The sequence below is a fragment of the Anarhichas minor genome, unplaced genomic scaffold (assembly GCF_050575085.1).
Source record: "Anarhichas minor isolate MPS153535 unplaced genomic scaffold, ASM5057508v1 ptg000017l, whole genome shotgun sequence".
In the NCBI taxonomy this organism is placed as follows: domain Eukaryota; kingdom Metazoa; phylum Chordata; class Actinopteri; order Perciformes; family Anarhichadidae; genus Anarhichas; species Anarhichas minor.
In genome coordinates, this window is record NW_027466463.1 from 16,249,464 (window position 1) to 16,265,210 (window position 15,747).

General features: G+C 40.9%; 1 protein-coding gene across 1 annotated transcript; it reads left to right on the forward strand.

Moving 5' to 3' along the window:
* The first annotated feature begins 4,379 nt into the window (after positions 1 to 4,379).
* On the forward strand, positions 4,380 to 15,482 carry ptprea (protein tyrosine phosphatase receptor type Ea). Its single transcript, XM_076093944.1, has 18 exons — positions 4,380 to 4,535; positions 4,682 to 4,755; positions 6,374 to 6,510; positions 7,394 to 7,484; positions 8,389 to 8,465; positions 8,955 to 8,991; positions 9,101 to 9,198; positions 9,864 to 9,983; positions 10,195 to 10,358; positions 10,629 to 10,764; positions 10,881 to 11,030; positions 11,764 to 11,857; positions 12,211 to 12,287; positions 12,436 to 12,570; positions 12,820 to 12,945; positions 13,137 to 13,288; positions 13,448 to 13,583; positions 13,752 to 15,482. The coding sequence occupies exons 1-18, from the start codon at positions 4,504 to 4,506 to the stop codon at positions 13,824 to 13,826; spliced, it is 1,911 nt and encodes a 636-aa protein (XP_075950059.1). The 5' UTR covers positions 4,380 to 4,503; the 3' UTR covers positions 13,827 to 15,482.
* The last annotated feature ends 265 nt before the right edge of the window (positions 15,483 to 15,747 follow it).

Here is a 15,747-nt window from a genome sequence, read left to right on the forward strand (position 1 = left end):
TCTATGAACACATGACAGCGGCTGAGGTGTTGTCATATACAGTATGTAAGCAGGGCTAGGTGATACTTTTCTGGTATGGCAAGAAAAAAAAAATGCATATTTGATATTGACATTTAAAGTTAAAGTTTATACATGTTAAATTTGGTCCCAGTGAAAGTTGCTGTAGTCTGTGTTTTGCTTTTAACCCACTCACTCTGTGTGCTGTTTGCTGTTTGCCACAGTGTCATATGGGTTGGTAGTTCAAATCCAACACATAGTGGACATTGTTAGCTAATGTGGGTTGTCGTTCAACGTCTGTGGCTGTTCCTGTATTTGTGTGGAAGGCTGTTGTCGTGCTCTTAATGCATCTGTGTTTGGTGAAACAGTGACGTTATTTTATGCAAATACAGTTTAATGAAGCAATATGATTGTATAAATATATTGTTGTATAAAAACAAGTTATACAAATATGCAGACGGAGAACCAACGTCATTCTGACCGGCTTATGCACAGACATGGTGTGCAATAATGCAACCTGAAAGTATAAATTTCTCCCTTTTTATGTGCTGACTTTTTCTCAAAGGAATGCACAGGACTGTAGCAAAAAGAAACATGCAATTTTAAGTACATCATACAAATGCTTTAATCATCTATGACTACATTTATGTTATATATTCTTTTAGTTTTTCACAGAACAATATTAAGTAAAAGGATAACAACTTAATAATCACAATGCAATCCACTCAATCGCTCTACTGTAGCTCAGCAAGGAAAAACAATAAGGGATGTTTTTTATTAAAAACACTACATTTGGAGGATACCTATTTGATTTGGCTAAGTCATATATCTCTTACTTTCATTGGAATCATATCAAGAAGGGATCGCCTCATGGCCAATATGGAGAGGATAAGATGAATGAGTACACTCACATATTCTGATAAGTCTGCAGTGATTTAAGTTCATAGTTCTTGTGTTCTAATTTCATTGTATTTAATTGGTGTTGGAGGGCCTGTCAATACAGTTAAGGCCTCCCATTCTGCAGCCCAGGTCGATACTGACCCAGTGTGAGACAGAGAGAACTCTATGCTTTCCAAAACACACTTGCAAATGTCTCCTATTGAAAAATAAGGACGCCTTAGAACTTCCCCAGCGCTGACATCTCCCATGACCTATTTTTATTATGGCTGATTGCTGGTGGGTAGCTACAGAGTGCTAAATGGAGAAAAGACAATACACAGATGACAGCACGCACAATGTGATGATAGCTGTGTGCCCAGAGTCTGACCCAAGCTAAATGATGACTAACGCTAATAGTCTAATTTGAGACCCGTGGTCTTGACTGGTTTATGCTGAGTGAGGAGAAATGGAGAAGTCGAGATAAGATATCCCGAGGAATGGGAAGCAGTGTTATTTATAGTTATTCTAGGGACATTTCCCCTTAAAGACGGAAGAAAGGAAGTTGGCGTTCTCCTCAGAGATGCTGAAGAGATGCAGACTGGAGACCACTGCAAAGACAAGCTGGGAAAAGCTGGAGAGCAGTGGGGGGAACGGGCTTTGGTCCCCCAGGGACAGGGTGACATCTCTAGAGGTGATGGAGGGGAAAGAGGAAGCAGGGAACTTTACCACAAGACACAGCCTTAGGACTAGCTATGAGCAGTCTGCTGGCTGTCCCCATTGAGCCATCGAACACACAAATAAACAAACAGACTCAGCATACATACATTTCATTGCAGCATTTGTAGCGGAAAGTCCCAAACGGCACCATGAGTGAATTTCCACATCACAAAACCTCAAGTCCTATACACAAAGTCCTGCCCTAAGGAATCACATACACACTAACTCGGCTCAATAACCTCCCCCTCATCCAAGCTTGTGACATTTGCAGAGAGAGTTAAAGAGGGAGGAGAGCTGGAGAAGCGGGTAGGACGCTGCTCCTCTCCTCCTCTCATTAGAATTCTCTCATCAGTCTCCCCCATGGAACGGAGGGACATGTCGGGGTTTATTAATCGCTCCAGGAAATATTATTGACCTGGACCTTCTGCTCCCTCTCTCCCTGCTGCAGTCAGTGTCTCTGCTCTGCTGCCTCCACATTCCTCCGGTGTCCTGTCTGGACACATTATAGGACACTGCGGCACAGCGTGGAGGCTTCAACACACAGTGTCTTCATTGACTATGCACTTGGCTTGGGCTTTCTTTTCACCGCAGCTGCAAAGCACCACACACACATACACAGACACACACACACACACACACCTGCAGCCTTGGGGAGACAAAGCACACTCTGCTGTGCTTCATTATGGAGTGATACCAGCTCTGTGCTGGCGTTCATTGCTTGGATTCCAACTTTTGTGGAAAAAATAAATAAAACAACACCTTTTAAAACTGCAAAAATCTCAAGGATTATTGGTTGTCAAACCTTACCAGCAGATTTCAAAAGAAAAAGCGGTGTATAAATCAATGTGATGTGAAACCCATTCTGAATGCTCAAACGCTAGAGTCGATCAGAGATGCTCCTTTATCCTCCCTCCTCTGCATTCTTCTACCGGGAGAAAATGAAGGAATGATCAGAGTCATTCAGCTGAGACTCCTCGATGTCACTGTGTGCAGGGGCTCTGGACAGAGCTCATGGCGCTGTGTGTGTGTGTGTGTGTGTGTGTGTGTGTGTGTGTGTGTGTGTGTGTGTGTGTGTGTGTGTGTGTGTGTGTGTGTGTGTGTGTGTGTGTGTGTGTGTGTGTGTGTGTGTGTGTGTGTGTGTGTGTGTGTGTGTGTGTGTGTGTGTGTGTTGTGATTTCACTAAGACCCTGCACATGCTAGATCCTGGAAATCACACGTGGCAAATCACACATTGCCACGGAGGAAACGGCTGAAAGAAAACAGCTGTTGTCAGATCAAGTTCTCTTTGCTCAATCTGATAATGCACCGATTAAAGCATGAGCATATTCCTTATTACAGTAGTAAGGAGCATTGAATTAGGTAAGCATGGAATGGTTACAATAATGGTATTTGTGGACATGTGTTTTTTTCTTTAATATAAATTTAAATTGGAAACATAATGATGTTTCCTTGGCCTGGATGTTATCTTTTGAATTTTTTTTCTCAATGGGTTGGTGCGAGTGTTATCGGGGCCAGGCTTGTTCTTCAAATATTGAAGTATTGTGCCCCCATGTGGACATGTTAGGCATTACATTGTGGGCTTTATGACAGGGCTAATGAATGACCAGGATGTGAGAGTGTTGTTCCATTGTGTCTCCATGAACTTTGCACCGATGAGCACATTCCTGAAAGCAACCGTCATAATTAAAGAAATATGCCTCAGATCTGTCAATAGCTTTTGTGTTCCCTAAATGGCGAAATTATCCAGCGTCCATGTTCGCGTGAGTCTTTACTTTGCAGACATGTCCGGCACTAAATTCAATATCCTCCATCATTTTGTTTTTCTGCAGCCACAATGGTCCCACTTCTGTTTTTGGTGGCAACCACAACAACATCCAATTCCACCGGCAATGGCAACCATACACAAGGTAAGCGTAATAACAAGGGCGATGCACCTCGACATGTGGGACTAAACAACATTGAACGATTTGAGCTAGCAATAAAATCCCATTGCCAACCACTGCAGTCATCACTTTTCCCTAAGATATGATTATTATGTGTCTTCCAGCTTGGTAACAGCCTTTTCTACAGCCTCGTTATTACCGGATCACAATTACCTTCAGCAGCTCTGGACTGTAATTTACGGCTCATTGTGCGTCTTTATAAACACAGCTAACAGTTGGCTGTGTGGCCGTGACTCTTGGCTGAGTCGCCACTCTTTGAGCCTCTCATTTTCTGTCAGACAGACATACCGACAGTACGAAATGAGCTGATACTTATCTCTGTAGACAACATACTGCAGAGGCCAGTTATTAAGTCAGGCCTGCGAGCAGAGGAGAACAGCCGATGTGCCAAGTATTGATTTTTTTTTAATGCAATATACACATGGCTCAAACACGTTAATGCAGCCACTCATTTGCACACTCAAACATATACACGTATATCGTCGCCCTGCTCCCTCTTCCTGCTTCTTTGTTGACGGTGCTCCCTGACCCCCCCCCCCCCCCGCCCCGCTCTGCTTCTCCACCTTCCTCAGAAGACGTTCCATCCCACAGCCACCACATCCTCCCCACCGTGCTGGTCCTGTCCCTGCTGCTGCTCATCATCGCACTGCTAGCCTGGTACTTCCTCAGGTAATAAAATCTCCCACCCTTTGCAAGGACTCACCCACCTCACCTCATCCCCTCCCAGGGCCTCGCTGACTGGCTGTGATCCGGGCTCCAGGGGGCAGAGCTCAGGGTGACAAACACTTCCTCCTTTAGTCATTGAGGCGGAGCCCAGTCAGGAAGTGCTACTAGCTGACTCCCTCTCATGCTTAGAGAGAAGAGAGCAGGGAGCCAGGCTGTGACAGTGGACCTAAACGGGCAACAGAAGAGAACAAATTCTGTACCGCATTTGGACTAGAGCACCGTTTTTCCAAGACATCAGCTAATGAGAAAGAATAGCTTTTCAAGTTTAAGATGGTAGGTTGGATCGGCTTTTGTTCATGACTACCTACATCATTTGGGAGATCTTCAAGTATTTTGTAGCTTTGAGTTTAAAAAGAAAGTTGAACTTATACAGTGGCATCATTGTTATTCTCATTTTATTGTATTTTTTTTTCTGGCAGGTTAAAAAACCAGAGAAAAGCAGTCGTCACAACAGTTGACAAGAAGATACCAAATGGCATCTTGGAGGAACAAGGTAACGTTGTTGTAAATTGGACATTTTTAGAAACAGCGAGACAGATTGTAGATTGTGAGCGCGACAGTCTGGCAGTCAAAAGAAGCATAATGAGAATGCCAAAGAGAGAGACGTACAGAAACATGAGGCGAAGAAAGAGAAAGAGGTTAAGTAGGAGAGTTAAAAGAGGCATCAGCTTTATGTATTGCCCCCCCCCCCCACTGCATTGTGGTTGTGTACTTCCTGTGCTTAATATGAGGAACAGAAATGTGTTATCATCACCACCTTTTATTACATTTTGACACCGCATGTAAAACGTTCGGTTGTCAGCTTTGATCTGCATAATTTAAGCAAAGAGCCGATGAAGTGTGAAGTGTGTTAACAGCGATTGGGCTTTACAGGAAGCACCGCGTCTTGAGGAGCTGCAAGTGTTCTTTAGGAAGTATTCTCTTATCTGACATTACAATGGAAAGTACAGAGCAGGTTGTATTCTTGCAGATATGAATGCAACTAGGATATATGGCTGGGAAAGACACACAACATCACCCAGAAGTGTCTGTAACAAACACGGAGCAAATATCGAGGTATTAGCTGAGCTGCTAATTACTGTGATCGCAAACATGACACACTGCAGAAGGGTCTTATGTTGGTGCACAGTAACTGCATTCTGTTTTATGAGCATGATGTCGGCAGAATGAATCAAATGCTATGTTTAATAAGATTTATTGTTTTGCCTTTATGACTATACGTGTGTGTGTGTGCTGATTTGATATGTGTTGTGTTTTAGAGTTTGGATACAGTACTGAGTCCTTATACACCACTGTGCCACCAGGTCAGGTATACAGTTCAGGGTGGCGGTATCAGAACCCTCATGTTACTAACACTCTTCTTAGTATTTTATTTAACCTATATTTTCCAAAATTTTGAGTGCTAACAGAATGCCTTGAGGGGTGTCCGGAGTGCTGTAAGTGGCTTCTCCCTGGGGTCCTTTGCTGTTCTAACGCCTGGTGATGATCATCGAATACTCGCATCCCTTTTTTTAAATTTTTATTGAGGTGTTGGCAAACGCACACCAACATGTGTTAAGATTTTAAGTCAGTTTGGTCTCTTGATGAGCTGTTTGTGAAGATCCTTGAAGAGTAATTCAATAAGCGTATCGTCTAATTCAGTGATTCCCAACCAGGGGTACTGTAGAAACTAAAGTATATGTCCGTGTATGGAGTCATGAAGGATATTTGAACGCTACGTGTTGCTACTAAGATTGAGGGGAAACTGGTTAGCAAGTGAACTGAGAGGTTAGTTAAAAAAAAAAAAAAAAATGGATACTTCCATCTAGTAGTTGTAAAAAATAATATTTGAGCAAACAGCTTGAGCACTTTCAGTTGTATGAAAACATTATTGTAACAACTAGTGTTGGATAACAGCAGGTGGTGTCGTGTGTCATCTGACGGGGCTACATCTGGTTGGGAACCACTGGTCTATTGAAATCCAATCCTGTTTTAGAATTAATTTCTCTGAGCCGATCATTAAGTAATAATGAAATAATTTCGTTATTTTCACAGCATATAATTCGGCACTGTGGTATTAAACTCTATCAGTCCGGCAGGGATAATAAAACCACTGACTGTTCTCCCCACAGAGCAACAGACGGTGGTCCTTCTGCCCAGATCCCTTTCGGCCTCGAAGACCTACTTCCCCATGCCGGTGGATCACCTGGAGGAGGAGCAGAGGCTCCGCTCTGCTGACGATGGCAAGCTCTTCAGGGAGGAGTTCAACGTAAGCAATCCCCTCTTCTCCGCCTGAAGGTTAGAGTAACAGGTGGTCAAATAGTCGTCTGTATTCTGAACAAAGTGCTGGAAGTCGTGTTTTTATCAGGCATCTGCGGTTGAAGCACTGACTCATTGCGGTGCATACATTCTCGATGATTTATAGGATTGCTGAAATATTTAATGAGTTCTTTTAGGCAGCTTATTCTTAAAGACGTGCGGGTTAGAACTGTGTTGATTTGGACTCGTTTGAGACATTAAGCAATGGCAGCATCTATGTTTTACTCCATTTAACCCTGAAATATATTTTTGCATTTTAATCAACAATTACCGAAAACAACAAAATACCTAAATTGTTATCATAAATATGGAACTTTGTGTCTCCAAAATGTCAAACGCATTCCATTGCTTTTTTTTGTGCCTTCAATTTGCGGCAACAAAACCACCAAGAAAATATCTAAAATTGGAGTTAACGGGTTTTCCCAGTAGAACTGTAATAAGCTGTGTGTTCATGAGAAGGCAGAGGATTCAGACTTATGTGTATTTTTTGTGTCACATTATCTATATGACACATACTGTACGCATACAACTGCAGCACACCCATGAAAAATACCCTTTTGTGTATTTGTGGCTATGATTGGGTATCTGAGTCAAAATATACATGACTCATGTAACTGACTCATGTAACACTTGAGTATCATTTTATTCAGTTTGTCAGCACAGACAGAGGAAGTTGCTTTTAATGGAGGACTGTTTACTGTAGGTAGCAGAGGAAGTGCCTACATCGAGTCTGAACAAAGCCTTACATACAGCGGAACACAATGCACGGGTCATGAGCAGTTAAAAGTCAGTATGGGAGGTTGTGTAGAACGTAACTTAATTTTGATTTGCAGTCCTTGCCAGGGGGTAATGCACAAGGGACGTCTGAGGAGGCCAACAAGGACAACAACAAGGAGAAGAACAGATACCCCAACATCCTTCCTTGTGAGTTTACTTTCTGTTCTGTAGCAACTAGATCTTTTTGCCTCACACCCAGAGCTCACAGTTTCCTGCCTGTGTGTGCACGCGAGTGTCTTTGGTTCTTTATGAGTCTTACTTCAGTCAGTCTCACTTCAGATTCAGTAGATCCTCCCCCAACTACTCATGTATTCATTCACAATGAAACACCTCGGCCCCCAGAGTTTCCTCACCCTTCTCTCTTTATACAGTTGCAGTTCCTGTCACTCGTCTCTGTCTCATTAATATTTAATTGCGTTATTATTTGTCCTTACCCATGCATTCTAATGTTTCAAAGGATTGGATTAAAGGTTTAATACCACTTTCATGTCTGTTCTGATCTCTACAAAATCTGTACCAAAAAAATTGGCAACTTAGTGCTTTATGAAACAGTATACCAGTTATAACTTCCTGTACGATATTCATTTTCAAATTCCGCCATACTTGTGAATGGCTGCGATGATGACTGCTACGGCCAGGAAATCTCCGACTGCATTGAGAGGGGGGGGCTACCCTTCTCACTCATGATTACAATTTGTAAACCACAAATAACTCTCTTTAATGGCACACATCAATTAGTACCAAACCTCCCGTAAAATGGCTTATTATGTGCCGTACAATTTGTTTGCCAGAAGCAGTGGCCAGGCAACCGTTGGAGACTGCTGAGTTCCCAATTATTTCCAGTCTTCATGGAGGCTGTAGCTTCATATTTACCGTACGAACATGAGAGCGATATCCATCTTCTTGTCTAACTCTCGGCATGAAAGCAAATGCATGTATTTCCCAAAAAGTCAAACTATTCCTTTAACGCTCTTTATAATAGTGTAATACTCTCTGTGTTGTTTTCCTGCTGCAACCCTCTAAACCTTATGATGGTATTTTTCACCAACAGATGATCATTCCAGAGTGGTGTTGACTCAGCTGGATGGGAATCCCTGTTCAGACTATGTGAATGCTTCTTACATTGATGTGAGTTATGCTTTTTCATCATCCTGCTGAACACGATACATTCATTTGTAAAATGGCAACACTCAATGTAGCAAAATAACAATTTATTGCCTGATTTGTTGTGACTGAATTTGATAAATCAGGTTGATGGTTGCGAACAGTCTCATCTCAAAAGTTGTTTTTCTGAGCATTTATTAAGGAATTCTCTTCCGTGTTGTCATGAAATTTGGTTTAAAAGATTTATTTCAATTTAATTAACACTAGAAATACGGCCTCGCAATTCAATGCCTCACGTTGCAGTTTACATCCATGTCTCTCCAAAATGTCATAACTTTATCATTTTATTCTATTAGACAAATATTATTAATTATTAATTCATATTGCGGCATGGAGGCCTAAAAATGATTGACCTTGGAAACAGCAGTTGAAGAGACAATCTCACCACAAAGTCCATTAGTAGCTGTTCTGCAGCTTTACATTTTTAATTAACTTAATATTCATCTCCAACAGGGTTACACGGAAAAGAAAAAATTCATAGCAGCACAAGGTAAGATATAGTGCACTTGGAAAGGAAATGCATAATTATGTTATCTATATATATTACTAATTGTATGTCTTTATAAATCATGTGTTATTATAATCATTTTGTCTCACAGGTCCAAAAGAAGACACCGTAGCGGATTTCTGGAGGATGATATGGGAGCAGAAAGTAGCGACTGTTGTCATGCTGACAAATCTGAAAGAAAGGAAAGAAGTGAGTGATTTTTATTTCTAAAAATGTGTCTCAGCCCGCATGACGAGCTCCAGGGTTTCTTCTCCAGTCAGCTCTCTGCTCTGATTTCCCTGGGATGGGGGGGGGGGGGGGGCAAGCGAAAAGGGGTTAATGGAGCATCACAAAAAGATTTGAGAAGAAATGTGCTTCAAATAGATTTCATTAGTTATGGTCAAAGGTGACACCGCGAAGTTTTAATTTAAACAATTCATTTCACACCTGTAAGCTGGCCCTCTGACATCTGTTTTCTCCGCCATAATTGCTCAGCCCTTATTGTGAACCAGAACTCCCTCTCTGAACAAGGAGAGAGGGAGAAAGGCTAAAAAGATCAATAAGAAGAGAATTGGCGAAGATTTAAATCGGCATGTGGAAATCGATGGCTCCATAATGTGTAATGAAGTCCTCCACGTCAGTATCATCATCACCCAGCGAGGACTTCTATTGACTTCACTTACACTAATCTGGACTGACTGTCTGTGAAATTGAAGCGTAATTACCTTTTAGTAAAGCTCACCTTTGTGAAGTCACGCATTTGACGGGAGCCATTTTGTTGCTTGAAAGAAAAAGTCCTTGAATACGTTCCCGAAGAACAACTCGTCTATGCAGGAGGACTTTATCACTGACTCGCGGCTGTCATCTCTCCCCAGGACAAGTGCCACCAGTACTGGCCCGATCAGGGCTGTTGGAGCTATGGGAATGTGAGGGTGGCGGTGGAAGACTTCACTGTCCTCGTGGACTACACCATACGCAAGTTCTGCATACAACATGTGCGTTTAAAACAGTGCTCGTGTAATAATTACTGTGCCTCATAGAACTTGTATTTTAACAGGAACATGGGTGTTCGTGTTTGTGAAATATGTTGTATACATGTTAATTCTAAATTCTAAGAAGCACAGGACACATAATCCAGATTGCCTATGCAGTTGTTTTTAATACTGTTAACTGTGTTTTTCTGCCTGCGTTTGTGTCACTATGTAGCAAACCAGCGATGCTGCTAAGACTCCCAGGCTGGTCACCCAGCTCCACTTCACCAGCTGGCCTGACTTTGGAGTTCCTTTCTCCCCCATCGGCATGCTCAAGTTCCTCAAAAAGGTCAAAGTGGTCAATCCACCCTTCGCTGGGCCTATTGTGGTCCACTGCAGGTACCGGAGCGCTGAGCTATTTTGCTGTTGTTTACTTGGATCTAGGCGCTTTTGCCTGAACATCACTTTTAAATGGTTTTAATTATCCAATTTGTTTCTACGGAGTTAAATATCTGCTGGAAAACGCACTGTGAGCTATGTCTGGAAACATTGTGAATGACTACAGCACTACATTTGTTTTCAAGCACAGACGTCACTTTGTTTCGCTGCTGTTGTCTGCTGACATGCGAGCGTCGGCTGAGGATTGTGGTTTGTTTTGTGTCTCCGCAGCGCTGGTGTCGGGAGGACAGGAACCTTCATCGTAATTGATGCCATGATCGACATGATGCACGCAGAGCAGAAAGTTAATGTGTTTGGGTTTGTCGCTAAGATACGAGAGCAGCGCTCACAGCTCATTCAGACAGATGTGAGTTGGACACAAGTTCCCTCCAATGTATCCCTCCTCAAACATCTCTAAAATGTAAATTGTTGCCTATGCATAGTGTTTGTGTGTTCATCGGTTTGTGTGTATTCCCACCTCAGATGCAGTACTCATTCATCTACCAGGCCCTGCTTGAATACTACCTCTACGGAGACACGGAGCTGGACGTGTCTTCTCTGGAAGGACATCTGCACAAACTGCACAACACCTTTGCAAACGGTGACCGGGTCGGCCTAGAGGAAGAGTTTAAGGTACGATCCGTTACTTCACATTCTGACCCACAAAAGATCACATTTAAGCAAATATTAAGTATGTTACTCGCCAAACTGAGAAATGGCTTAAATACCAGGAGCAGTTTGTTTAAACGACCTCTCTTAATTTTACTAACAATGATAGAAAAATAAATACTATACAACTGTTGAGTTTAAATCCATCAGACTTCATGTAACACTATTAGATTCTTATTTCTTTTTCATAATGATTTTTTATTTTATCAAATATATTTGCACAACATAAACAACTGTGCAAAGAAAACCATCTAGCAATTAGACACAGAAACTAAACAATACACAATAGATTAGTTCCTCCAGAGCCACATTTGCTCCATCTGCAGACAAAAAACAGGCCATTTAACATGTAGCGTTACCTACATACAGTATACTTACAAAGCACTTGTTTGAAGCCCATTGTTGTTGAAAGGTGTTAAACATATAAGCTTTATTCATCACTGAAAAATCTATTCTTACTAGGGAATTTTTCCAGGACCTACTGATTTACTTCTAGAATCTTAAACTCAAGCCTTAAATAAATAAATCCTTCTCATTCTTCTAATATTTGTACAATGATCCGCTAACTTTCATCTACTAATTGTGATTTATAATTCACAGCGTAACTTGTTGTATTTCCCTATTTAGATTTGGGAATAAAAGGATGGTGGATATTTGCAGGTTTGTAACATTTTTGTTTGCTTTGATTTCTGCCCAGAAACTGACCAACATGCGAATAATGAAGGAGAACATGAGAACGGGGAACCTTCCTGCCAACATGAAGAAGAACAGAGTTCTGCAAATTATTCCATGTAAGAAAGAAGGAAACCCAAAGGACAAAATACATCTGATGCCTGTTTCATGTAAACTGGTGGAAGATTCAATTAAATTAAATTAATTTTGTATAGCCATTTTGAGAGCAGTAAGCAGAAAAATGATGGGAAAATTACGACTACTACTAATAATAGCAGCAGCAGTGGATTTTGACCTCCAGATTATTTTGTCTGTCAGTGTCACTATGTTTAGAATCTGAACATCTGTTTCCAATCTTGTGCTTTCTTTCTCAGGGAGTCACTCGGGCCACTTTGTGTACTCTGTGAACATGTTTATAAGCTGCGTCATTCCAAATGGTTTTGAAGAGTTTCCTGTTCTGTTCTCATTTCAGATGACTTCAACAGAGTTATTCTCTCCATGAGAAGAGGTCAGGAGTTCACAGACTACGTCAATGCATCTTTTATAGATGTAAGCACGTTTTTATTCCCTAATTGCTTTCCTTCTTGCATTTAATACCTGCAGTAGTTCATGGGTATTGCTATCAACACATTGTTGGGCTTGAGAAAAGCTGAGGACGTGTGTGTGTGTGTGTGTGTGTGTGTTTGCTGTGACTCAGGGCTACAGGCAGAAGGACTACTTCATTGCCACCCAGGGCCCTCTGACACACACAGTGGAGGATTTCTGGAGAATGGTGTGGGAATGGAAATGTCACTCCATTGTCATGCTCACTGAGCTCCAGGAGAGGGAGCAGGTAAGCTGTGATGACTGCAAGCAAGCTGTGGTTAACAGCAGTGCAACATAAACCATCTGTGTTCCAATGTCCTGCTTCTTTCACTAAATTCTACTTTTATTATCAGTTCATGTTTGTGCAGTATTTCATTTTTTTAACCAAAAGTACTTTAGAATATTTACCTTCCATGTATTAAGCTGCAGTTTGTGTTTTTAACTTAATGCCAGCAGTGAACAAACACTTAACTCAGTTTTTGTCTGTTCATTGCAGGACAAATGTTGTCATTACTGGCCCACAGAGGACTCGGTCACCTACGGAAATTACACCGTAGAGTTGAAGGGAGACACTTTGTGTGACACATTCAGTCTGCGAGACTTGGTACTCACCTTTGTCCCGGTAAGCAAATTAACTTCACACCATCACACAGCAGTTAATGAGTCAGACAGCGCCCATCAGTCCACCACTAATCTGCTGCACACTTAACTTACTCCGACGTTGCATCTGCCATTATGCTTTCGTACGCTGCTATGAAATCATATTTGAAAGATATTATGATCTCTCGTCTACCTGTTCATTTCCTCTCAAAGGAGAAACAGACAAGGGTGATCAGGCACTTCCACTTCCACGGCTGGCCGGAGGTCGGCATCCCGGCCGAGGGGAAAGGCATGATTGACATCATCGCCTCAGTGCAGAGACAGCAGCAGCAGTCTGGGAACCATCCCATCGTCGTACACTGCAGGTATAGCTTCAAAACACACACATCTGAGCCTTTTTTAAAATTGCAGTTGTGATGTTTGTTTTGCATATGATGGATTGAAATGTGTACACTTCTGCATTTCCAAGCCACTGTTGGTGCTTGAATTAGTTTCAAAGAGTTTTTTGTGCTTGTGTGCTGCAGTGCTGGTGCAGGGCGAACAGGTACGTTCATTGCACTGAGCAATATCTTGGAGCGAGTCAAGGCAGAAGGCCTGCTGGACGTGTTCCAAACTGTGAAGAGTTTACGCATGCAGAGGCCTCATATGGTCCAAACTGTGGTAAGTATCAAGACAACTGGATCCTAAATAAGATTAAGTGCTACAAAAATGTAAAAAAAACGTGATGTATCTCATATTCATCAACTCCTGTTTCTAGCTTCATGTTGAAGGAAACCGATTTTACAGACTAACACCTAACCTATTATCTTTTCTCTATTTATTCCATAGGAACAATATGACTTCTGCTACAGGGTGGTACAAGACTTTGTGGACATTTTCTCGGACTATGCCAATTTTAAATGATGAGATTTGCCTTAAACATGGTTTTTAATGTTGTTTTCTAAAGCTGGTTTGTCAGTTTAATGTGTTTCTTTAACTTGGTCAAATGATCTATTTTGCTATGCACTTGTCCCACCATTAACTCCATCCTCGCTGTAATATATTGTATGTCAGTGGATGAAAATTGTAAATGAAAAAAGTTAGATAAATAATGTATATTTCACATCCTGTATGATGATTATTTTGTCATGAAGTGTTGTTTCAAACTTGGTCTCTTTTTCAGTTTTGTTGTATAATACTGTATTTTAAATGTTTATCTAAGTGTTATTTTGGATTTACCGCGTAATATTTTTAAAAGTTTTATTGTAAATGTATTTATGTATTGACCATGACATTCCAATCTTGGAGTTTGGAGAAAACGACGGGAATGTTAACATTTATTTTTATGTAAACATAGTCATCACTTCATTTATTGATGACTTCTATCTGAGATTAGAGGCGATATTTAATCGACATGCCCGTCACGAATGTGATACTCTTTCCAATGGAAATATGGTCAGAAAAGAATGAATCATTTCAGCCATAATGCCAAGAACGTAGAGTTATGCAACAGAGGCTAAGGTGACGAAACGGGTTGATTTCCAATATGGATTCAGGCAGGAGTTTCAGTTCGACGTATCCCAGTCATGAAATACCATTAAGCTGGTGTTGTACCTCAAAAAAAAGTGGTATGCAACTGCATTTAACATGGATGTAACAGTCTGCCTTTTGTCTGTAGACAGCAAAAAGTATTTTTGCTAAAATAACTGCACATTAAAAAGCACATAACAAAGCCTTTTGCCAAGAACCTGCAATGTTCAAGAATATGTTTGCTTTATTTGTAAGATAATTTCACAAATCAGTGCCATATCTACTTTTTTTTAAGACTTGGGAAAAGTAGAACAACCCTTAGGTAAAGGCCAGTGGTCCTAAGATAAGGTAAGTGTGGTCGCTTAATGCAGTATAGACAAGAAAGTATTGGCAGAGTCCTGTAATAGCAAAAACAACAATACTCATGTGTGGTGCTTCAGTGCCTGCTTAATGCCAGAGCAACAACAAAAACACCCCAAACTATCGATGTTGAGGGAACTTTATATCTTTCAGAATACATGGGTTTGTTTTTTCACATATGTCAAAATGAAAAAAGTAGAAAGTTTCATAGAAAATGATCTAATGGTAGTACAATTCATAGGAAAGCATCTGAATGTGAAAAAGCTTTTCTATGCATTTCCTCAATGGCAGAAACCCCCATCTATCTGGTACTCCAAAATTAAACCAAACGTATGGAATGATTTTATCCAGCTCTGCTTTAATCCTCAATGAAATGTGTGATTTTGTTAATGCTGCATGTAAATACTACATGACAAAGTGCTGACATTGTGAAGGTGACTGAGCAGCAGGGAACTGTCAAGTGATTGGTCATTTGTTGTGTGCTATCTGTCTGTGGGAGGTGCAGTAGAAGAAGAGACTTAACTAAGCAACCCTTGGTTTCTTTTCAGTCTATGCCTTCCTTTTTCAGAAAGTTGAGAATACTCAGTTCAACCTACAGCTCTTTGCCTTTGTTCTGTGGGTGGTCTAACCACTTTTGGATACTCGATGTCTTTCAAATGCAATTGCAGTATTAAATTCATCTGAAAATGATGGGCTGTCAGTGAAGTTGTCTTTGGATGTCTTGGCTTTGGTTTGAAAGAAAAGAAAAAGCTTATTAAAAAAATGTCATAAGAAATGTCAGACTACAATAAAAAAAACATCGTGGTATGCCATGAAATTTCAGGACGTATGTCATAAAAGTCAGTAGAGTAAGTCATCCAAAAGTCATAGTATAGTATGTATAATAGTCATAATTCATAGGATTGTATGTCTAAAAAAGTCAAAAATTCATAGTATTTTACGAAAAAAGTCATTA

What these genes read in the sequence shown, in the direction of transcription:
- ptprea (XM_076093944.1), top strand. Translation starts at nt 4,504, where the DNA reads ATGAGAAAGAATAGCTTTTCAAGTTTAAGATG. An exon ending in AGCTTTTCAAGTTTAAGATG is followed by an intron (nt 4,536 to 4,681) that starts GTAGGTTGGATC and finishes TTTTTCTGGCAG; the next exon opens with GTTAAAAAACCAGAGAAAAG. An exon ending in GCCTAGAGGAAGAGTTTAAG is followed by an intron (nt 11,031 to 11,763) that starts GTACGATCCGTT and finishes ATTTCTGCCCAG; the next exon opens with AAACTGACCAACATGCGAAT.